The sequence below is a fragment of the Rhineura floridana genome, chromosome 6 (assembly GCF_030035675.1).
Source record: "Rhineura floridana isolate rRhiFlo1 chromosome 6, rRhiFlo1.hap2, whole genome shotgun sequence".
NCBI classification, from domain to species: Eukaryota; Metazoa; Chordata; class Lepidosauria; order Squamata; family Rhineuridae; genus Rhineura; species Rhineura floridana.
This window is the reverse complement of record NC_084485.1, coordinates 5,987,076-6,010,521: the sequence shown is the minus strand read 5'-3', so window position 1 is coordinate 6,010,521 and position 23,446 is coordinate 5,987,076. Positions and strand designations below refer to the sequence as shown.

At 41.8% G+C, this 23,446-nt stretch overlaps 1 protein-coding gene across 1 annotated transcript in view; it reads right to left on the bottom strand.

The window, feature by feature from the left end:
- Positions 1 to 5,431: 5,431 nt before the first annotated feature.
- The window catches only part of LOC133386498 (structural maintenance of chromosomes protein 2-like), a 37,313-nt gene continuing 19,298 nt past the window's right edge, over positions 5,432 to 23,446 (bottom strand). Inside the window, exons 3-9 of the mRNA XM_061630155.1 lie at positions 10,488 to 10,666; positions 10,231 to 10,298; positions 7,689 to 7,746; positions 7,498 to 7,536; positions 7,285 to 7,395; positions 6,977 to 7,021; positions 5,432 to 5,829 (exon numbers count right to left, since the gene is read on the bottom strand). Of these exons, the coding sequence (XP_061486139.1) occupies positions 5,572 to 5,829; positions 6,977 to 7,021; positions 7,285 to 7,395; positions 7,498 to 7,536; positions 7,689 to 7,746; positions 10,231 to 10,298; positions 10,488 to 10,666 (758 nt within the window). The 3' untranslated portion in view covers positions 5,432 to 5,571. The remainder of the gene's footprint in view (positions 5,830 to 6,976; positions 7,022 to 7,284; positions 7,396 to 7,497; positions 7,537 to 7,688; positions 7,747 to 10,230; positions 10,299 to 10,487; positions 10,667 to 23,446) is intronic.

The following is a 23,446-nucleotide window of genomic DNA, read 5'->3' as shown; positions in this document are numbered from 1 at the left end:
ATACATATAAATATGTCATCATGTGACTCTTATTGTTTCTTGTTATGAGTAGTACACCTACTCTTCAGGATAGTGGCACAAAGATTCCAAAAAGTCTGCTTTAAACTTGCTCCAAACCCTCTGTGGCATGTAATGAATAATAGCTGCAGTCACAACTGCAATAATAAAATAATTTAATGGTTAGGTAACACATGGCTCCGAAATGATAGTTATCAATAAATAAAAGAAACTTTGGGTAATAGCTATCCCTTGTATTTTAACAACATGATCCCAAGCATGTTTATCAAAAGCAACTTTCACAGTTCAATGGAGCTTACTCTCAAGTAATTGTGCACAGGATTGCAGCCTTAATCTTATTTAATGCCTTATTTCCTTTACGTCTCAACTTTCCTGCAAAGAGCTCACTGTGGCATACGTAGTCCTGCACCTCCCCAATATATCCTCAGAATAGCCCTATGAGGTAGTTTAGGCTGACAAGGTGACTAGCCCAGAAGACACCCAGTGAGTTTCATGGCTGAATGAGGGTTTGAATCCAGGTCTCCCAGGTCCTAGCCCAGTCCTCTTATCACTACACCACAGTGGTTTTTGCAGAACCTGTACACTACAATTCCTCTATAAATCCAATATACATTACCCACCACTATACTTCTCTTCCTTGGTCTTTTAAAACCTAGTGAAATCAATGGTAAGGTAAATTCTGTTGTGTGCTTTCTATTTCCGCCTAAAGGTCAAGAAAGAGAAATATAGCCAAGACTGTTCCAATAATTTGATGACACAGGCCAGCAGTGATACATTGGGGGGGGGGAGAGAGAATGGCAGTGGCACAGAGATGGCAAGGTTGGGGGTACTTTGGTGGAATGCAGCACAAGCTGGCAGGTGTGCGCCCATCTGCTGCAGGATGGTGGTGCCACCAGCCCTGACCTTGCAGGCACCTTGTCCCATTCAGTGAGTGGCCATGTTGCCATTACTGAGAGAGCACTGCTATTGCAGAGTCTGGCATCCACCCTGTGTTTTGCTAAAACCTCAAGAACCACCAACTGCAGCCAGCTGCAAAAGACATACGTCTAGTATGAAAGAACATGGCGTCTGAGAAGCTGCTGAGCACAGGGTTATCAGAATTGAGATGAGCTCACAGTCTTTCCACAGATAAATTATTCCTACTTTCCACAAGTATTCTTAATTTCAGTTGTCAAATTTCCAAACTGATGTGTCCTTTTGTTGCTATTGTTAAACAACTGGAAGCCAGACGCGCTTGCCAATTGACTACAAATCTTTCAGGGATCTACCAATAGATTACAGTCTATCTTCTGGCCATTCCTGCACTAAATTTATTTATTTATTAAATTTCTATACCGCCCCATAGCCGAAGCTCTCTGGGCGGTTCACAACAGGCAAGACAGCAAAATACAATTAAAACCATTTATAGAACAATTTAAACATACTAAAATACAAATATACTAGCATACTAAGATGCTAAAAATAAGTTGAGACGTTAAAATGTTAAAATGACAATTATTAAATATTAAATTTATTAAAATGCCTGGGAGAAAAGGAATGTTTTAACCTGGCGTTGAAAAGATAATAGTGTTGGCGCCAGGCGTACCTCCACAGGGAGATCATTCCATAATTTGGGGGCCACCACTAAGAAAGCCCCTTTTCTGGTTACCATCCTCCGCGCTTCCCTCTGAGTAGGCACCCGGAGGAGGGCCTTCAATGTTGAACAAAGTGTACGGGTAGGTTCGTATCGGGAGAGACGTTCCATCAGGTATTGTGGTCCCAGGCCGTGTAAGGCTTTATAGGTTAAAACCAGCACCTTGAATCGGGCCCGGAAACATATAGGCAGCCAGTGCAAGCGGGCCAGAATTGGTGTTATATGTTCGTGTGAGAAATGCATATAATGTGTTGCTTTTTCAGAATATTCTAAATAAAATATGTGATTTTATTGTTAAGAATAAGTGGTTAATAAATTGATAGACTGTTTGTAATAGATATTCTATAGAGGCTGAAGTTAACGTAGATAGAGAAAAGGGGCTTTTTCTTTAAACAGGACATGACCGACCACAAGTTATCAGGCTGTAGCTGCTTTGTTTGCCTTTTAGACAATGTTAATTTTAAAATAGATAAAGGATCCACGCTTGGCTGATTTAGATGAGGTTCTTATTCTTTAATTGCTTTGCTTGATGTAAGGGGAATTAGTTGAATAATAGATTATTTTAAATGACTGTTTTATAGATTGACTTTAGGCAGACGGGGGTTAACGTTGCTAGGCAAAAGGGGTTTTTTCTCCTGTAAAGATAGAATGAGGTAAGTTGACCATCTGGAACACAGACAGTCTAGGCCTGTTTGTGGTCAAAGTCTGTTTTAATATAGAAAGGGGATTTTCGCTTGGCAGAATCATAGGGAAATTTTACTTTGCTTGACGTAATGGGAGTGTTCTGAGAATATTCTGCTTAATTAATATGTACATAACAAATATTGGTGTAGGGCAGCTTAGGTCTAAGTAATAAGAAAAATAAATAGGGGTGGGACTTCATTAAGGCGTTTTTTGGATAAGATTGTAAACCCTGTACTCTGTCCAATGAGGAGGCAGGGGAGGGAACCATAGCGTCGGGCTAGGGGATAAAAGTCTGTACCAATGTCATGTTGCGTGTGTCCGCCTTCTGGTAGACACCCGCTCTTGCAAGAACGAAAATAAAGCTTTGAAACTGCTTCACAATTGTCTCTGTCATGGGTCTTCCACAGGGGACCATTTTGGGGTCTCATAGGGGTTTTTTTCCTTAAGAAAAACCACATTTCTTACATTCGGACTGCCTGGCCCCTGTTAACAATCTGGCCGCTGCATTTTGCACGAGCTGCAGTTTCCGAACCGTCTTCAAAGGCAGCCCCATGTAGAGCGCATTACAGTAATCTAATTTAGAGGTTACCAGAGCATGAACAACTGAGGCGAGATTGTCTCTATCCAGATAGGGACGTAGCTGGGCCACCAACCGAAGTTGGACACAGACCTACCTTGCAGGGTTGTTGTAGCATGGTTCAAAGGAGTGTTTGCAAGAATGCAACTAGAATAGCAGAGGTAAGACTCTTCCAAACATTGCCAAAGGCATTCTCAAAAAAGCAATGCCACCTTTCTACTGTGTATCCAGGTTAAGAAAAAAATGTGGATTTGCTCATCTCTGTGCAGCAGTGTCGTGCATCAAAATTAGACACACCTGATGGTCAAACACATGATAATGGCTGCCTCCATTAGAAACTGCTGTCAGAAGTAGCTGCATCACATGGTTTTATACTAACACAAACCTACCTTGTAGGGTTATAATATTTTATGTATGTATTTATTATTTGATTTGTATCCTGCCCTTCCTCCCAGCAGGAGCCCAGGGTGGCAAATACTCTAGATCAGGATCTAATACTCTAAATCAGGATGGTTAGACTTCAGGTTTTTGGTATTGATTTTTATTATTATTATTACAAAAACCCAAGATCCGTCAACCAGAGCAAGCCACAAAATATATGCACTTAGAGTTAAATAATTCTTAGCCCAGGAATTTGTTTGGAGTTCCAAAATTGAACTGAGCTCACAGTATTTCCACACAAAAATCCACTCCTGATTACCCCCCACTTTCTTCATTTCAGCAGTATAATGGTGGGGTGGTCATTTTCTTGTTTTCATTGTGAAACAGGAGTCTGAAATCCTCACTGATCTTATGCGAGTCATCCTGAGATACACCGATACATTTTGATCTACTTTCTGCCCACCCTGCATTTAAAGTGCTATCCAAAAGCTAAATATTATGACATAGATCAGTGGTTCCCAACCTGGGGTGTGTGAAGTAATCCGGAAGGGGCTGCAAACACTAAAGAAATTAATTATTAATTTTTTGAAAAAAGTCTTCACTCTCTGGACACTGTCTGCTCCCCATTGCCGCTGCAGATGACACCTCCTCCTTGCTCCAAATGAGAGGGGAGGACTTTTGCTGAAGTGCTAGAGCATCTTTCAGGCACACCAAAGGCAGGCATCTGCCTCTAAAATACATGGCAGACACCAAAGGAGGCTGAGGGTGGAGCTACCAGAAAGAAGGGGGAATTACTACCACTGACTGCCGTCTCCTCACACTGCCATTGCTGATGATGCCCTTACTCGGAATGAGAGGGCTTTTTGTGAAGTAAAAAGAAGCAAGGCTGCAAGGAAAGGCTGCTTTCCCCCTTCCTTCCTGGCAGCCAAGCTGCCTTCCTCGAGGGAGGGGGTCACAAAAAGTTTTGAGCTTATAAAGGGGGTCCTGTACTCATAAAGGTTGGGAACCACTGACATAGATCATTAAAAAAAGATACTGATGATCACTTTTTGATACTGAGCTACAAACATTTCTACTGAAAAACCATAAAAACCATATCCCAGAGCTTTCCTGTTTCCCAAATACCAGGAAAGGCTCTCCGGGGGACAGAGTATGTTACAGTGGGAGCAGCAGGCTGGAAAGCCCAACTGATAAATAATTTCCCCAACATTTATATTTTGAGTGTAGTTTTGTGTATTAAAACGCATGATGTCCTCAAGAAAGAATCAGGCGTACCATGTTGGAAGAATTGTTACAGTTCATACTCTTTTAAGCAGCTTGTTTTTGTTGCAGCCCCCTCCTCAAAATATTTTCATATATAAATATTCAATATATTTAGGTCTGAACTTTCACAGATTTATTTATAAGTCCTATTGATCTCTATAGGACTTGGATTGTTCCATGAAAGCCTACATCAAAAACCATTACATATTGTAATAACAGGCAATGAAAAATGCAATATTTTAATAACTATAATTATGATAGTTGCAAGTTGGTATTTTCTTTTAAAAAGTTGGTGTTTTGATTTTAAAAACTTAAGAATATGCATGAAAAATGAAGAGTAAAACTACCCCCTTTCTACCAAAACTTCTTCTATTGAATGTAAGCCTTAACAGGAAACAGTTTCAGGAAGTCTAACAGACCCAGCATGCCTTGCCTTGTTGCCAATAAAAGGGAATTGCTTCAATGACACATTTAATAAGTGTCATTGAAGCCATTTTCTTTCCCTGGCAACAAATGTGTATATAATGGAGACTACACTCGTTGAATGTTGCATGTGAATAACTGTACGAGTGTACAGCCAAGCTACTTGTGTACCCAGGTACACAGACTGTACACTCGTTGACTGTAACGTGTGAACAGGGCCACAGAAAGGCTTTAATGCAGCCATTCTCAACTAGAACATAAATCAGGCTTGTCCAAATACAAGTTTCTATCAATCCTCCACAAAACATACAGAACAATCTTCATTTTGGACGTTCCAGAAAAATCTGTGGGCCTATCAAGAAAACAGAAGTTTACAGCTGGAGGAAGCATAACCAGGAGCATATATTGAAAATCTGTCATCTTCTTCAGAGATTCAGAGGGTAGAAGGGACAGTCCAGGGCAAGGAACAAGCTGGCGCTTTGTCTATTTTGTTGGTGGGTTTTATTTAGTTGGTCACTGAAGAAGCCCAAAAGGCAGAAACGTGTCTGGCCTACCTGCTCCAGGAGCATCAGGGTAGAGCAGGGCTTTGTGATTAGTTTTTGTGTTTATATTTAAAATGAAATGGCCTGCCTTCAAGTTGATCCCAACTTATGCCAAGTTCCTTCACTTTCTTCTCATTCTCAGTCATCTCCTCCTGAAGTTTGGCAATATTGCCTTCCATTTCCTTTAGCACATCAGCAGCGTGTGTCTTGGTTTCTTCAGCTAGCACAAATTGATACGCAACATACAGGCGACTCAGATGTTCTGTCTCTCGCATGACCTTTTGGTATTCCAAATATGAAGATCGCTCCTGCATAGGATAACCGGTAAGATAAGCTATCATTCAGAGCTATGATAAAACAGTGTGCTAAGACTATAATGCATGGGCAACAATGCTTAAACAAAATTAATGAATTTGTACAGCAGTTCAATGAAAATCACTAGACTCCAAGAATATATTCCTCCAGTCTAAGTTGGGTATATCAGAATTCCAGAGGAAAGCGAGAGTAATGAAGCACATAGACAGAAACCATTTCGAACAGGAAGAAACAGAAATGATTCAATGTCTGGGTTAAAAAGATATTTGCAAGCTATTTTTTAAAAATTAATATATATGAATGCCATTATTCATCAAAATTGGTTCTTGTGAGGTTCACACAATTAAAATATCAAAACAATAAAATCACATATTTGCAACTTTCTCTGCATTTTCTTATCACAGCTAGTGTTCACTTCAGAAAGAGGTTTTCCACATCATCTCCTCCTTTCTACACGCCCACGTTCAGTTTTACTCCAATGAATCTGCTGCACTGCCCTGCTCTCTGTACAAAGGCACTCAACACATCCATGCCTATGGCAATTAAAACACATGAACATTTTTTTAACATAACCTGGCTCTTCAAGCAGGCTTTTGGGCTGGGTTAGGTTTTATTATCTTTGTTTGAGATTTTAATATTTCAATGTATTTGTATGTTTTTATTTTGTACGTTGCCCAGAGTGGCTGGATAACCAGCCAGATGGGCAACTAATAAATTTAATAAATAAATAAATAAATAAATAAGGTATTCTTATGCATTCACCTGAACACAGGAACTCTTAAACTGTGGATGGGGACACCAAATGCTCTTAGGTACCATTTGCAGACCTCCATGCTAATTGTGTGAAGATCTAAAGAGAAGCCCACACCCCTGCTCCCATCTATGGTTTAAGACCGTGCATGTTCTGACAAACACCTTAACACACCTAGAGTGAAATTCTCATCCAAATTAACTCGTTAGTTTTCTCAGCAAAGTACTTCAGCTTAACTTCACTTCAAGTTCTGAAATGAAGCAAAAAAGCTTCAGGCTGCAGTCCTAAACACACGTACCTGAGAGTAACTGAACAAAGTGGATCTTACTTTTGAGTAAACATGCCAAGGACTGCAATGTAAAACTTTTTTTCGTGTCAATAGGAAGTACCTCTTTCAGTTTCTGCAACGTGGGTGTGATTTCTTCCTCTACAATCTGTAAACAAAATAAAGAATAAACTTAATTTTGAATTTCCCATATGTGTCTCCATTCTACTTTCAGCAGACGATGTAACTGTGATGAACATTGAGGAAAATTTCAATTAAAAATGGAAGGGTAAATAAAACAAGGAACAAGTCAGTCATGAAGATAAGGGGCGAGGTGGGAAGCACCAGCGCTAAAGTACATTTCATTCCTCTTAATCAACAGCAAAAGTATGCAGAACCAAAGAAAATTGCTTGATTATAACAATCATGTACCCTGCAAATTTCTTTAAGTTTTGCCTCTTTTTTCTCAATGGTTTTCTGGGCAACTATTTTCTTGCATTCATACATCCTAGTGCCATCAGCTTTCTCAATCACAGCCAAAATCTAGAACAAAAAAAATTGCAATCTCAGCCAATATAAAGAAGCAATTCCAAAAAGTATAAAGGATATAACAAACAGGGGGAAAAACACCTCTAGCATATTTACCTCTGGAGGCTTCATATTGAAAATTTTGGAAATTTGTCCCTAAAGAAGAAGCAAAACAAATCATTAATATCTGATGTACTTTTAAATATTTTTATTACTTCTGTAGTACCATCTAAATATACAGCAGACTTTTATAAATTGCACCCAAGTGGTGTCACAGAGCCACTGACTTGAAACTAGCAAACGCTAACGCAGATCTCTAGGGTGTGGGGCGAGAGGATGTGCAAAGATATAGGCAAAAACAGGATTCTGAACCAAGTAGTGTTGTCACCTGTCCTCACTACAGTCAAGATCTCGGTGGGCCGAATATCCCTGGTGGAGGACCTCCATTGATTCATTAATGCACGGGTCACCTATGTAGTTTCTCTGGGTGCATGAAGTCCTTCCTTGGCATCCACAGGTTCACATGCCCTGCTGAAATTAGGCTTAAAAGAAGCTTTCCTTACCTAAGGCTTTCCCCAAGCTTAATTTGCCATGTAGGAATGATTGGGGGGGGATCCAAGTGGTCCCACAAGAGTTTCTTCAGGTTGCAAATACCTGTATGCCCCAAAAGGTTGGGTATTTCTACTAACAGATTAGTGGAGGTGACCTAACTCTCACTGCCTCATGATCTCAAAGAGACCCACTCTTTGTTCTTCTATTTCTTCAGCGGCTTTAAAAGAGGGTCAGAGTGATCTGTTCTGTTTCTTCTAATGCAGAGTTGGGATTAGATCCCCATTCACATATCTTTGAACAAGCATGAATCAACCATGAACAAGAATTACTGCACTACTCATGAAACAGTTGACTGACTGGATCCTGGATGGAATGGGGGCAAAAGCTAGAATGAGTTTAGAATAAGAGGACAAACAGCAAAGAAGCATTTGTATTAAATAAAAGTTAGTCTCAAATCAAATATTAAGGGTTTGAGTTTAGTATCTTTGTTGTCAAAACTTTGCATTCATTTCTGAAATAAACTTGATCTCAAAATTGTCAACCAAACTACATTTGATAGTTTTTCTTATGTTTATCTGGCAATAGACAGAATACCAGCCATCTACAAACAACATGCTTTTCAAATATGTTCTAGTCAATAATGCTCAATTCTCAGCATAAAGCCTAGTTTCAAGAAAACAAGTAGTTTTATGTGCAGTTACACCCACTTTAGTGTCGTAGTAGGTGCACATTCAGAACTACTTATTCAAATAGCTCAGCTTCATGCATATTTATTTGCGAGTCCAGCTAATTCCGATAGCGTTTAATTATCTTAAGATGTGAAGGCCGTGGCTTAAAGAGCAAAGTATTCTTACGGAACAAAGGCTGCTCTTCGACAGCATTCAAAGCTTAGATTCAAATCACTACATTTTTAATAGTAAACCAAAAGGAGAATAGGTACAGTACACAGTTTTAAAAAAGAAAAAGTCCCTGCCTGCAAACATATTGTCTAAAATAACCAATACAATAAGTGGGGGGGGGAAGAGAACATAATGATATATACCTACCTGAATGCAAGTCAAGTAATGCTCAAGATTCTACAACAAAGGCTCCTACCATATATGGAGCGAGAAATGCCAGATGTCCAAGCTGGATTTAGAAAGGGAAGAGGCACCAGAGATCATATCGCAAACATACGTTGGATAATGGAACGGACCAAGGAATTTCAGAAGAAAATCACCCTGTGCTTTATAGATTACAGCAAAGCCTTTGTCTGTGTCAATCATGAAAAACTATGGGATGCTTTAAGAGAAATGGGGGTGCCACAGCATCTGATTGTCCTGATGAGCAACTTATACTCTGGACAAGAGGCTACTGTAAGGACAGAATATGGAGAAACCGATTGGTTCCCAATTGGAAAGGGTGTAAGACAGAGGTGTATTTTATCACCCTATTTGTTTAATCTGTATGCAGAAGATATCATATGGAAGCGGGATTGGACCAAGATGAATGAGGTGTGAAAATTGGAGGGAGAAACATCAATAATTTAAGATATGCAGACAATACCATACTACTAGCAGAAACCAGTAATGATTTGAAACGAATGCTGATGAAAGTTAAAGAGGAAAGCACAAAAGCAGGACTACAGCTGAACATCAAAAAAACTAAAGTAATGACAACAGAAGATTTATGTAACTTTAAAGTTGACAATGAGGACATTGAACTTGTCAAGGATTAATACCTCGGCACAGTCATGAGCCAAAATGGAGACAATAGTCAAGAAATCAGAAGAAGGCTAGGACTGGGGAGGGCAGCTATGAGAGAACTAGAAAAGGTCTTCAAATGCAAAGATGTGTCACTGAACACCAAAGTCAGAATCATTCAGACCATGGTATTCCCGATTTTTATGTATGGATGTGAAAGTTGGACAGTGAAAAAAGCAGATAAGAGAAAAATCAACTCATTTGAAATGTGGTGTTGGAGGAGAGCTTTGTGCATACCATGGACTGCAAGAAAGACCAATAGTTGGGTGTTAGAACAAATTAAACCAGAACTGTCACTAGAAGCTAAAATAACGAAACTGAGACCATCATACTTTGGACACATAATGAGAAGACCTGATTCACTCGGAAAGACCATAATGCTGGGAAAAACAGCAGGGAGTAGAAAAAGAGGAAGGCCAAACAAGAGATGGATTGATTCCATAAAGGAAGCCACAGACCTGAACTTACAAGATCTGAACAGGGTGATGCTTGACAGATGCTCTTGGAGATCACTGATTCATAAGGTCGCCATAAATCGTAGTCGACTTGAAGGCACATAACGACAACAAAATTGTTTGCATTCACACCATTGATTAGATACTTATTCCTGCCTCCAATCACCACCTTGAGAAGGAAGAAACAAGGGCCCATTATATATCATAGCTTTTTTTGTAGTCTGATGTGACAGTACTTAGGCAAGTAAAGTACTTGGCATGTGCCAAAATAAAGGATTTCAGAATATACTGGTCTATTTACAGTTCTGTTAAAAGATATAAAATACTTAGAAACTCATGGAATCCATCAGTAGCTCACCTGCCTTGTGACTGTTACCTCGTCATGCTTCTCAAATCCTAGGGGACTCCGCTTCTTGTCAAAATTATCAAAGGTGATTGATACAGTAGCCTCAGTAATCCCAGCCTGGCCATTTTTATAAACAAGACCTTGCAAGTTGGAAGCTCGCACCTGAAACATATTAAAAGACCAATAAATTCCTGTATTTATGGCAGTGGAAAACGAATGGTCATGCTTGAGCTATAGGGCTGTGTCTAATGGTAACTTTATTAACATGCTATGATTCTACGTACATGTAGGCTTCAATGCAGTACACACTTACCTGGAAGTTAGTCCCATTGAACCCAGTGGAGCTTACTTCTGAGTAGACATGAACTGGATTGCAGCTTTAGTTGGGAGCTGAATGTTTTGCCCATCAGTCACCATGTTTTACAAGCATGATGAGAAAAATACATTTTTAAGAGGTATGTGAGACGGATGACAATAAAAGTTAAATTTTTAAAGGGTCAATCTCAAAATGCAATTTGTGGGAAGCTTTATGTATAACTCAAAAGGACTTTGCTAAAATTGCTTAGCATTGCAAAGTCAATGCAATCACATAATTTCAATAAAAATATTTGTCCTCACTACAATGAGTCAGAATTCCAAAAATTAGATGCAGCAGGAAATTACTTCTTCCTGTGCTGCGACTGTAGTTTTACTAAAGAAAAGAATTCAGCCTATATTTGTACAGTTTTAAGGAAGAGGTCTACAAACAATCTGAAGTGCTACACGTGCAAATTAGAACGGAGTTTTAAGTTCTGTCTCAGCCAGCTCATAGGCAAGCATTCAGGACAAGGTTCAATAGGTGGCGCTGCAGCAGCATATGACCTGCCAGAACAGACTTGTAGCCGTAATTACTATAATTATAACCAGTAAAAAAATCTATTTTTAGTTGTGTTCTGAATGGGATAAAGACAGATTAAGGACCCAACACCCTTATCATTTTGCTCGTCTTTTAACAGACTGCACTGTCAGGGGCCAGGACTGTAGCTTCACGGCAGAGCATCTGCTTTGCATGCAGCAAGTCTCAGGTTCAATCTCCAGCATATCTAGCTAGGGTTGGGAGAGACTCCGTGGTGGAAACCCTAGCAAGGGTTTGTGTTAGTATAAAACCATGTGATGCAGCTACTTCTGACAGCAGTTTCTAATGGAGGCAGCCATTATCATGTGTTTGACCATCAGGTGTGTCTAATTTTGATGCACGACACTACTGCACAGAGATAAGCAAATCCACATTTTTTTTTTAACTTCTGGATACACAGTAGAAAGGTGACATTGCTTTTTTGAGAATGCCTTCTTTGGCAATGTTTGGAAGAGTCTTACCTCTGCTATTGTAGTTGCATTCTTGCAAACACTCCTTTGAACCATGCTACAACAACCCTGCAAGGTAGGTCTGTGTCCAACTTCGGTTGGTGGCCCAGCTACGTCCCTATCTGGATAGAGACAATCTCGCCTCAGTTGTTCATGCTCTGGTAACCTCTAAATTAGATTACTGTAATGTGCTCTACGTGGGGCTGCCTTTGAAGACGGTTCAGAAACTGCAGCTCGTGCAAAATGCAGCGGCCAGATTGTTAACAGAGGCCAGGCGGTACGAACATATAACACCGATTCTGGCCCGCTTGCACTGGCTGCCTATATGTTTCCGGGCCCGATTCAAGGTGCTGGTTTTAACCTATAAAGCCTTACATGGCCTGGGACCACAATACCTGATGGAACGTCTCTCCCAATACGAACCTACCCGTACACTTCGTTCAACATTGAAGGCCCTCCTCCGGGTGCCTACTCAGAGGGAAGCGCGGAGGATGGTAACCAGAAAAAGGGCTTTCTCAGTGGTGGCCCCCAAATTATGGAACGATCTCCCTGTGGAGGTACGCCTGGCGCCAACACTATTATCTTTTCAACGCCAGGTTAAAACATTCCTTTTCTCCCAGGCATTTTAATAAATTTAATATTTAATAATTGTCATTTTAACATTTTAACATCTCAACTTATTTTGAGCATCTTAGTATGCTAGTATATTTGTATTTTAGTATGTTTAAATTGTTCTATAAATGGTTTTAACTGTATTTTGCTGTCTTGCCTGTTGTGAACCGCCCAGAGAGCTTCGGCTATGGGGTGGTATAGAAATTTAATAAATAAATAAATTTAGTGCAGGAATGGCCAGAAGATAGACTGTAATCTATTGGTAGATCCCTGAAAGATTTGTAGTCAATTGGCAAGCGCGTCTGGCTTCCAGTTGTTTAACAATAGCAACAAAAGGACACATCAGTTTGGAAATTTGACAACTGAAATTAAGAATATTTGTGGAAAGTAGGAATAATTTATCTGTGGAAAGACTGTGAGCTCATCTCAGTTCTGATAACCCTGTGCTCAGCAGCTTCTCAGACGCCATGTTCTTTCATACTAGACGTATGTCTTTTGCAGCTGGCTGCAGTTGGTGGTTCTTGAGGTTTTAGCAAAACACAGGGTGGATGCCAGACTCTGCAATAGCAGTGCTCTCTCAGTAATGGCAACATGGCCACTCACTGAATGGGACAAGGTGCCTGCAAGGTCAGGGCTGGTGGCACCACCATCCTGCAGCAGATGGGCGCACACCTGCCAGCTTGTGCTGCATTCCACCAAAGTACCCCCAACCTTGCCATCTCTGTGCCACTGCCATTCTCTCTCCCCCCCCCCAATGTATCACTGCTGGCCTGTGTCATCAAATTATTGGAACAGTCTTGGCTATATTTCTCTTTCTTGACCTTTAGGCGGAAATAGAAAGCACACAACAGAATTTACCTTACCATTGATTTCACTAGGTTTTAAAAGACCAAGGAAGAGAAGTATAGTGGTGGGTAATGTATATTGGATTTATAGAGGAATTGTAGTGTACAGGTTCTGCAAAAACCACTGTGGTGTAGTGATAAGAGGACTGGGCTAGGGCCTGGGAGACCTGGATTCAAACCCTCATTCAGCCATGAAACTCACTGGGTGACTTCTGGGCTAGTCACCTTGTCAGCCTAAACTACCTCATAGGGCTATTCTGAGGATATATTGGGGAGGTGCAGGACTACGTATGCCACAGTGAGCTCTTTGCAGGAAAGTTGAGACGTAAAGGAAATAAGGCATTAAATAAGATTAAGGCTGCAATCCTGTGCACAATTACTTGAGAGTAAACTCCATTGAACTGTGAAAGTTGCTTTTGATAAACATGCTTGGGATCATGTTGTTAAAATACAAGGGATAGCTATTACCCAAAGTTTCTTTTATTTATTGATAACTATCATTTCGGAGCCATGTGTTACCTAACCATTAAATTATTTTATTATTGCAGTTGTGACTGCAGCTATTATTCATTACATGCCACAGAGGGTTTGGAGCAAGTTTAAAGCAGACTTTTTGGAATCTTTGTGCCACTATCCTGAAGAGTAGGTGTACTACTCATAACAAGAAACAATAAGAGTCACATGATGACATATTTATATGTATTGATAAATCGCCTAGTATTTCAAGGAAAGGATTGAATTTAGACGTTAAAGGCTGTAATTCTATTAGAAATTGAACAATCACAATTATACAATTACCTCTAGTATTAAGGTAAAGGCAGAGCTTGGAAGTAACTCGTTATTTTAAATAACGAGTGGGTAATTCCATTACATTTGGCAAGTAAAGGAACGACTAGTAATTTCCCTACTTTTCAGCTGCAACTTTAACGTTTCCACGTTAGGTTGGACGTTACTTGGGGGCGGGAACAAGGGGAAGTCAGCTCCTGGCTGTGATTGGTTAACACAAGACATGTGCCTCACACTGATTGGACCTCTGCGCAGACTGTCTCTTCCCTCGTGATCTGTGTTAGGAGGCACGAGGGAAGAGGTGAATAGGCAGGGCCTGCTGAGAGGAAAAAATGGACGCTGGAGGAAAAAGCCAGGGCAAGGAGGAGAAGGCAGCAGCAGAATGGCGAAGAGCTGTGGAGGTGAGTGATGATGATTTGTGTGTGTGTGTGTGTGTGTGTGTGCCACGGTGTGTGTGTTTTCGGCTGGAGTCTCTGGTTTTGGGGGGGCTCCGGCTCTCTGGCTACCACCCCTTACTCTCCGGACTCTCAGCTTCAATTAAAAAAAAAAGTAAGTTTCTAGGTGGTCTAATTCCCGAGATATACACCAAAACGTCAACCGCCCCCCCGCACAACTTTTTTTTAAACAGATCCATGCTCTAGCTACAACTCCCATCAGCCCAATCCAGTGGCCGTGCTGGCTGGGGCTGATGGGAGTTGTAGTTTAAAAAAGTAACTTTTCAAAGCTCTGGCTGTAACCCGCCCTTTCATGATTGTAGCCAGTGACGCCAGAGTTGTGACTTGTTGATCCAGGCATGCCTAGGCTGAACGTCAGAATATGGTGGCTTTGAGTTTTTTGCAGTTTGCGTAAGTAATATGGCTTAATGTTTTTTTTCCTCTTCTGTCCAAGAGTCAGACCCTGGGCTATGAAATATGAAAGTATTTAATCCAATATCTGCTTTTCTGGGAGTAAAGCCATTTCTGGGAGTAAAGCATGTACCTGGAGTAAACCCCATTGAACTCCATTAGGACTTGCTTTTGAGTAGACATGGTTAGGATTGTGCTGTAAATTAATGGGACTTGTGAGTAAACATAGTGCAGACTTGTGTTTGTGTTGTAAATCTCTCTCCCTCCAACCCTATTTTTAAAGAAATTAGGCAGGGTTTATCACAGTTTTTATTATGTAGGAAACTAATACTCATTTTTTTAAAAAATGAATGAAGTTTATTTATTTATTTATTTTTATTATTTGATTTATATCCCACCCTTCCTCCCAGTAGGAGCCCAGGGCAGCAAACAAAAGCACTAAAAACACTTTAAAAATCATAAAAACAGACTTTAAAATATATTAAAACAAAACATCTTTAAAAACATTTTTAAAAGCTTTAAAAACATTTTTTTTAAGAAAAAGTTTAAAAACATATTAAAAAGCAATTTCAGCACAGACACAGACTGGGATAAGGTCTCAACTTAAAGGACTTGTTAAAAGAACAAGTTCCTTATCACTTGAGGCTGCAGTTTTCCCTGGTTGAGTAAGCCCCATTGAATACATTGGGACTTGCTTCTGAGTAAACAAACATAGGATTGCACTATAAATATCTTTACAGGTTATATAAATAAACATATTTGATAGTCATGCTTATATAAATATTTCATAGAATCATAGAATAGTAGAGTTGGAAGGGGCCTATAAGGCCATCAAGTCCAACCCCCTGCTCAATGCAGGAATCCAAATCAAAGCATTCCCGACAGATGGCTGTCCAGCTGCCTCTTGAATGCCTCCAGTGTCGGAGATCCCACTACCTCTCTAGTAATTAGTTCCATTGTTGTATGGCTCTAACAGTTAGGAAGCTTTTCCTGATGTCCAGTCGAAATCTGGCTTCTTGCAACTTGAGCCCATTATTCTGTGTCCTGCACTCTGGGATCATCGAGAAGAGATCCCGGCCCTCCTCTGTGTGGCAACCTTTCAAGTACTTGAAGAGCGCTATCATATCTCCCCTCAGTCTTCTCTTCTCCAGGTTAAATATGCCCAGTTCCTTCAGTCTCTCCTCATAGGGCGTTGTTTCCAGTCCCCTGATCATCCTTGTTGCCCTCTTTTGAACCTGTTCCAGTTTGTCTGTGTCCTTCTTGAAGTGCAGAGACCAGAACTGGACACAGCACTCAAGATGAGACCTAACCAGTGCTGAATAGAGGGGAACTAATACTTCACATGATTTGGAAACTATACTTCTGTTAATGCAGCCTGATATAGCATTTGCCTTTTTTGCAGCCACATCACACTGTTGGCTCATATTCAACTTGTGATCAGCAACAATTCTAAGATCCTTCTTGCATGTCGTACTGCTGAGCCAAATATCCCCCATCTTATAACTGTGCATTTGGTTTCTTTTTCCTAAGTGTAGAACTTTGCATTTATCCCTGTTGAATTTCATTCTGTTGTTTTCAGCCCAATGCTCCAGCCTATCAAGGTCCCTTTGAATTTTCTTTCTGTCTTCCACGGTATTAGCTATGCTCCCCAATTTTGTATCATCTGCAAATTTGATAAGCATGCTCTGTACCTCCTCATCCAAGTAGTTAATAAAAATGTTGAAGAGCACTGGGCCCAGGACCGAGCCCTGTGGTACCCCACTCATTACTTCCACCCAGTTTTGTCATGCTGTGTCCCTATAAGTATCCAATTGCATACTATGGTTGTACAATACTTCCTTTACATTTTAAGTATGCCTTGGGGTAGTCATGGTTCTCCATTGTTTTCATCCTGAGGGACAGATAGGCTGAGAAATGGTGAGTAGCCCATGGTCACCCACTACACTTTATAGCTTATTTCCATTTTGAAAAATTAATTAAAACAATGTACATGCAGGCAAAATTTATTAAGCGGATTCACATAGTATGTGTAAAGCACATCCAACTCGCATTTAAAGCGCATGACTTCCCCTAAAGAATTCTGGGAAGTGTCATTTCCCCCTCACAGTTATAGTTCTCACCACTCTTAACAAACTGCATTTCCCATGATTCTGTGGTGGGATTCATGTGCTTCAAATGGGTGTTGAATGTGCTTTAAAGGAATGGTGTGGATCTGCCCTAGGTATGATGTTCATTCAAGAGTGAATTGAAAAGAACAATTTTAAAAGATACTTCTTACTCTTACTCATTTCTCAGACCTCTTTCTGAAGTAAAGGCTCAAATCTGTAAAAACATTTGGAGCAGCCACATTAAAAGATAAGGGCAGGGTATTCCAGGCAGGGGGTTGCCAACCCTGCTTGGATATGGATGTCTTTGCAGAAGAACCCTAGTCAAGGTTTACCAACAGCACAGTCCAAACTATATCTACTTAGAAGTCAGTCCTGTTGAGTTCTATGGGGCTTAATCCCTTAGTAAGTGTGTTTAGAATTGCAGCCTTCAGGAGCCTCCATCTTTACTCCCCAAAGCTCCCATCTAACATCTCCACAACACTAGGCTCCTTTGTCTCTGCTGTGGCCTTCTGGTGACTGCCCTAGCCTTAAGGCACTTAACCCTTCTTGCTGAAAGCAAGTAGGCTAGATTAAATGTTCCCTACCCAGGCTCATATATATAAAAGATAAACGGCATTTTGTCAAAAGTATTTTTGTCTACATTTTATACCTCATCCTTGGTTTTCCAAGCTTGGCATGGAATGCTTCTCATACAGAATTAATTTGAAATGCTGCATATTTATTATCATAATCATCATATTCAAAATAAAAAATATATGTACCACCTTCAAGTTGATTCCAACTTATGGTGACCCTATGAATAGGGTTTTCATGAGGCTGAGAGGCAGTGACTGGCCCAAGGTCACTCAGTGAGCTTCATGGCTATGTGGGGATTTGAACCCTAGTCTCATTTTGTTCTCACAACAACCCTGTGAGATAGTAGGTTAGACTGGCCCAGGCAGGGTTATTTAGTGAGCAAAAATGATGCAAATAGGATCTCTTTTAATTGTGCTATCGACCTGCTTACTTCCACTCTGACTGGGGCATCTTGCAGCATGGGGAAGAGATGGGGGCACTGTGGCGCCCTTCCCTGGCTCTCCCTGTCACGTTCCTACCTGCTTGTGACTACTGCCTGTCACTAGGCACCACCAGGGACTCCACCAGTCCGGACTGTCCTTTTTTATGGTTTCTCTCTCCGCTCTAGCATAGACCTCACCAGATCCCCCTGCTAGGCAGCACCACCAGTCACGTCCTATAACCAGTATCCCCAGAGACTCTGCCTGAGTCTCTCTCAATCAGGTTACCTCTGTGACTGCGTGCTTAAGCTGTCCCACTCCCTTTGTATCAATGCAGATAATTCTGGTTTGCTCTGAATACTTGTGGTGTTATATTATCCCCTTCACCGCTGCCACCATTTGTTACCCTTCAGCCTTGGTATTTACCTTACCCTCCCTTCTGGTCTGTGAAACCCCAGCCAAGGATCAGGCCTTTGGTAAACCAAAAGTATTTATTAAATAACAGAGATAACAAGATTACTTTATAAAGGCACATAAGCATATGGTTTCATCTATTACTATGATACTTGTCTTAGTATTAATCCGAACTCCACACTCTCCTCACATCCACCAACTCTCCACACAATCTCCTCTCAAAAACCCACCAAAACAACCCACTAACATCCACCCAGATTTAACTGTCCTCCTTCCATTTATACTCTCCGCCATTCTCAACACTCAGCCAATCATCCAGCATTCTACTGCCCATTCACTCCCCCCTCCTCTTTCATTCCACTTACCATGTATCTCCTATACAAACAGCACTTACCATATATACACTAACACAGGAACATCACAGGCACATCACAGCTGAAGTTCACCCATATAGGAGCATTATCTCTTGTTTATTACAGAGACGCCTGTTGCAGGTTTTGCTGCTGAGAGCAGCAGTCAGTTAGTGCGGCCACTTGAGTCACAGCTTGTTGATCCTGAGGAGGCAAAACTAGAAAGTGAGGTTCAGAAAGGAGGCCCTGTGCACGAGGAGGAGGAGGGCATGAAGCAGTGCCAGTTGCCCACAGCCACATCTGCAGAACAGCAAGTACCATGGTTTGGCTTTGAGAAAGCTTGTACATTTGTGAGCCAGAGTGGGAAAAATGTTGTTGTACGATGCAATTACTGCCTTCCAAGGATCAAAAATCTGAGATCAGCTGTTTCCTCCTCATCCAATGTGAAGAAACATTTTGAGGTAAGCCTTTGTCATGCTGGTCCTCAAAGAGTGTCCATTGTCTATTTATGTTTAAATTGTGAAGTTCCTCTTCCATTTTTTCTTGGATTCATGCTTTGTTCTTCTTCCTCAGAAGGCACACCCTGAGAAGCTGAGAGCAATTGAAGAAGCAATAAAGGCAAGGAGACGTGGCCTTCCTGAACCAATGCATGACACCCCTCCTCCCAAAATGCTGAAGCAGCAGCAGACAACCCTTGAGAGGTGGGGATCTGGCAGGGAGCCTGTCACCCAGAGCAATCTCGACAGGAGAATCATTGATTTCATTGTAGAGGAGACATTACCACTTCAGACTGTGGACAAACCATCATTCATTAATCTGGTTCGCATTGGACTCCCCAAAGATCTCACCATCATATGTGCCAAGACTCTGAGAGACAGAATTGAGAAGAGAGCATGCCACATGAGAGAAACTCTTGCAAACCGAATGGGTGCTGTGGCATATATAGCAACCACTGCACATTGTTGGACCAATGGCAAGAAGAGTTACTTTGGGGTAACAGCCCACTGGATCAACCCAACTACCCTGAAACGTGAGGTCGGGGCCTTGGCTTGTAAGCGTCTGAAGGGGCGCCATACATACAATGTCCTTTCAAAAGCACTGCATGATGTACATGTGCAGTACAGGATCCACAACAAAGTTATGTGCACTACTACAGACAATGGCTCCAACTTTGTGAAAGCGTTCAGGGTTTTCATGGCCAAAGAACCAGTGGAAGCTGCAGGCACCAGTGACGATGATGGTGATAACCAGGAGGAGGAGGAGGCTGAGGTGGAGTTTGTGCCTATCTGTGAGATCCTGGACACAGGACCTGAGGCAGAGGAAGAAGCTGCCGACTCAGGAGAGGATTTTGTTTTACCACCACACCAGAGATGTGCTAGCCACACCCTCAACCTTGTGGCAACACAAGACATAGAGGCCATGCTTTCTGACTCCTCCAAAAGTAGTCTTCTTGGTCCTTTCAAGAAACAGTTTCGTTCCTTGATGGGAAAGTTCAGCAAGTTGTGGTGCAAGCAGAACCAGTCAGCCCAGATTGCTGAGTATATCCGTGCGCAATGTGGTGTGTATCTGAAGGTACCGAATAAGACCAGGTGGAATTCCACCTTTGATGCGTTGAAGCAACTACATGAGCTCCTGTCAACTGTGCCACTAAAAATGCATGCCATAATGGACCGCTGCTTCTTGTCCAGGATCACAGCTGCTGAGATTGAAGTGGTACAGGAATACACAGAGATTATGGAGCCACTAGCCCAGTCCCTAGATATCCTGCAACGAGAGAACGGCATGTTCATGGGGTATTTGCTACCAACGCTCTGCAATCTGGACCGCAAGTTAGAAGGACTGGAAAACAAACCTGAGAGGTACACATACTGTTTTCAGCTGCTGAGAGGTGTGAGCGAAGCCCTAAGAAAGCGGTTTGCAGCTATCTGGGAGGACAAGAGGCTTCTTCTGGCAGCCTGCCTACACCCTCGCTTCAAACTAGATTGGCTGGAATCGTGTCAGGCCACCACCCATACCAACAAGTAAGGACATTAGGGAAGCCCTTTGGGTGGATTACTCCAAGGGAAATGTTGTCTCAAGGGAGGCATCAGAGGGCTTAAGGTGGTAGGCAGGGGCTGGTCCTTTTCTTCCTGGGGCTCCTCATCACAACCTTGGGTTGCTGCAGGTAATCCTTAAGGGTCTACTGTGCTGCCCCATGAGTGTGGTGACTTGGTCACCTTCCTACCTTCCATGTCATCATCCACAGGCTCAGGCTGGACCCTGAACCAGGGGACATGACAAGCATCAGGAAATGAAGAGCAGATGATGGTTTCCTAACATATATGTGTTAACATATCCTCTCTCTTTCTTAGATACACAATGGAAGCCTTGCTGAAAGCTGAAATAAAGATGGGTGTACTTAATGAGGACAGTGATCAGTCTTCAGATCAAGACCAGGAAGGAGATGACTTAGAAGATGACTTCTTTAACTTTCTGCCCCAGGGCAAGAAGTCAGCAGTGGACACTGCTGAGGAGGAACTGGTGAGGTACCTGAGGTCTCCCAGCAGGGAAGTGTCATCACTCCATGGCTTTCCACGTGTGCTGCGGTGTTTTTTGCAGCACAACACAGGCATGCCTTCAAGCGTCGCAGTAGAACGCCTGTTCAGTACTGGTGGCAACGTAATGACTGTAAAAAGACATTCCTTGTCTGACATGCTCTTTGAGCATCTTGTTCTTTTGAGACATAACAGAAACATATTATAAAAGCATTTCAAGTGTAAAATTTGATTTCAAGAGTTGGGGTATCTTCATTGCTTGGGGGGATGTGAGATTCTGTTATGCCATTATGTTAATCTTATGGATGTTTTTTATTCTACTACCCCCTGTGTGTGTGTGTTTATTTTTAATATTGTTTTAGGCTTCTTAGATGTGCAGCAGCCAAGGCCAGCACCTTGTAGGAGTTTTTTAAAAAAAGTAACTGAAATGTAATGGTAGTGATTACTTTTGAGAAAAAGTAAAGTAATCAGTTACTTTCAGAGCAATTGTAATTGTAACGGTAATTACTACTTTTTTGGGCCAAGCAATTGTAACTGTAATTTATTACTTTTTAAAAGTAATCTTCCAAGCTCTGGTCTCCTCTCTGACAGTCTAAGAAGAGGGGAAAGGGCGGAAGGAGGAGGGGCAGATAAGCTTCCCTAAGCGTATCAGTCTAAGACAGAAGGAAGTCAGTCAGAGCATCACAGGTAGTCAAGTCTAGCCATCAGGAGGACCCTAACTCTATTTCCCTTCTGGAACACAAAGGAACAAAACAGGAGTAGCTCTTGCCCCACTTCCAACAATTATCTCCTTCTGGAGCAGCTGTCTCAGTTGAGGGGCAAGAGGCAGCCGACTGCTTGGCTGGTCAGCTTTAGAAGGTGGTGCATGGGATGTATTAGCCTGGCCCTGCGGAGCCTCCAGGGTGGATTGCCATAGAGTTCAGTCTTACCTCCCATGCTGCAAGTATATAAAATCACTAAGTGTGGTCATTCAGAGTTTTGGGGTACATTGCCACATCAGTATGCTGATGACATAAGTTCTGTTTCTCCTTTAGATCGCAAGCAGGTCTGGCGGTAGATGTACTGAACTGGTTCCTGACTTTGTTAATAGACTAGATCAGTTGCTGTTAGGGAAATATGCATGCAGAATGATTCAGTAGTCTGAGCTGCATGTGTGCCAATGTGTGTATTTACCTAAGTGGCAGGCTTTTACCCTGCGTTCAGATCACTGAGACTTTAAGACTTAGTAAAATAAGAAAAGCTACTTGATTTGTAGAGATACATAGCAGATAGGAAAGACATACCTAGTTCTAACTAACTAGCTAAGTTGGAGGCACAACACTCAGGTTTGGGAGTTGCCCTCATGGCTCAGGAGAGAGAACAAAGACAGAGATGTCTCTTCTCTCCTCGGACAGTCGAAGACGAAGGAGGGGCAGGTCAGCTTCCCTGAGCAGCATTTCAGTTTGCAAGGGAAGGAAGTTAGGCAGAGAAGAGCACAGGTAAAGGTAGGCCAGCCTAGCCAGCTGGAGGACCCTCACTCCATCTTCCTTCTGGAATGCAAATGAAAGAACCCAAACAGGAGTTGCTCTTGCCCCACTTCCAACACTCGCTAGGGCTGATGGGAGCTGTAGTCCAAAACAGGGGTTCCCAATTTTTTTTGTATGGTGACCCGCAAGTCCAAATTTACTTGGCACGGTGACCCATTGATTTATTGTCACATGAATTCTGGATCTTAAGACAAGTCTTCTCTGCCAATGGGGAGTGAGACTTGAGCCTTTCCAATGCTTGGTTACAAGTGTCAACCCAGCATTATAATTTGCCACCAAAACAAAATGTTTTATTCATCATGCCAGTTAAGGATTACAAGCAATAATTATTTTGCACAGGTTTCATGACCCACTTCCTGGTCATGACCCACAGGTTGGGAAAAGCTGGCCTAGTCCAGACAAGATAGTGACGCTGTTAGCAGGCAATTCCCCAAATTGGATGGGCGAGTTCTAGATGGCAGTCACACTCCCAGCAAAGGCGCATTTGCACAGTTTGGGAGGTTATTGCTGGATCCATCATTATCATCAGAGGCACAAGTGGTCTCCAGAGCAGAATGTCTTCTACTAACTGTGGCTAGTGACCCAGCGGTGATCTTATCTGGATGTGCCTAG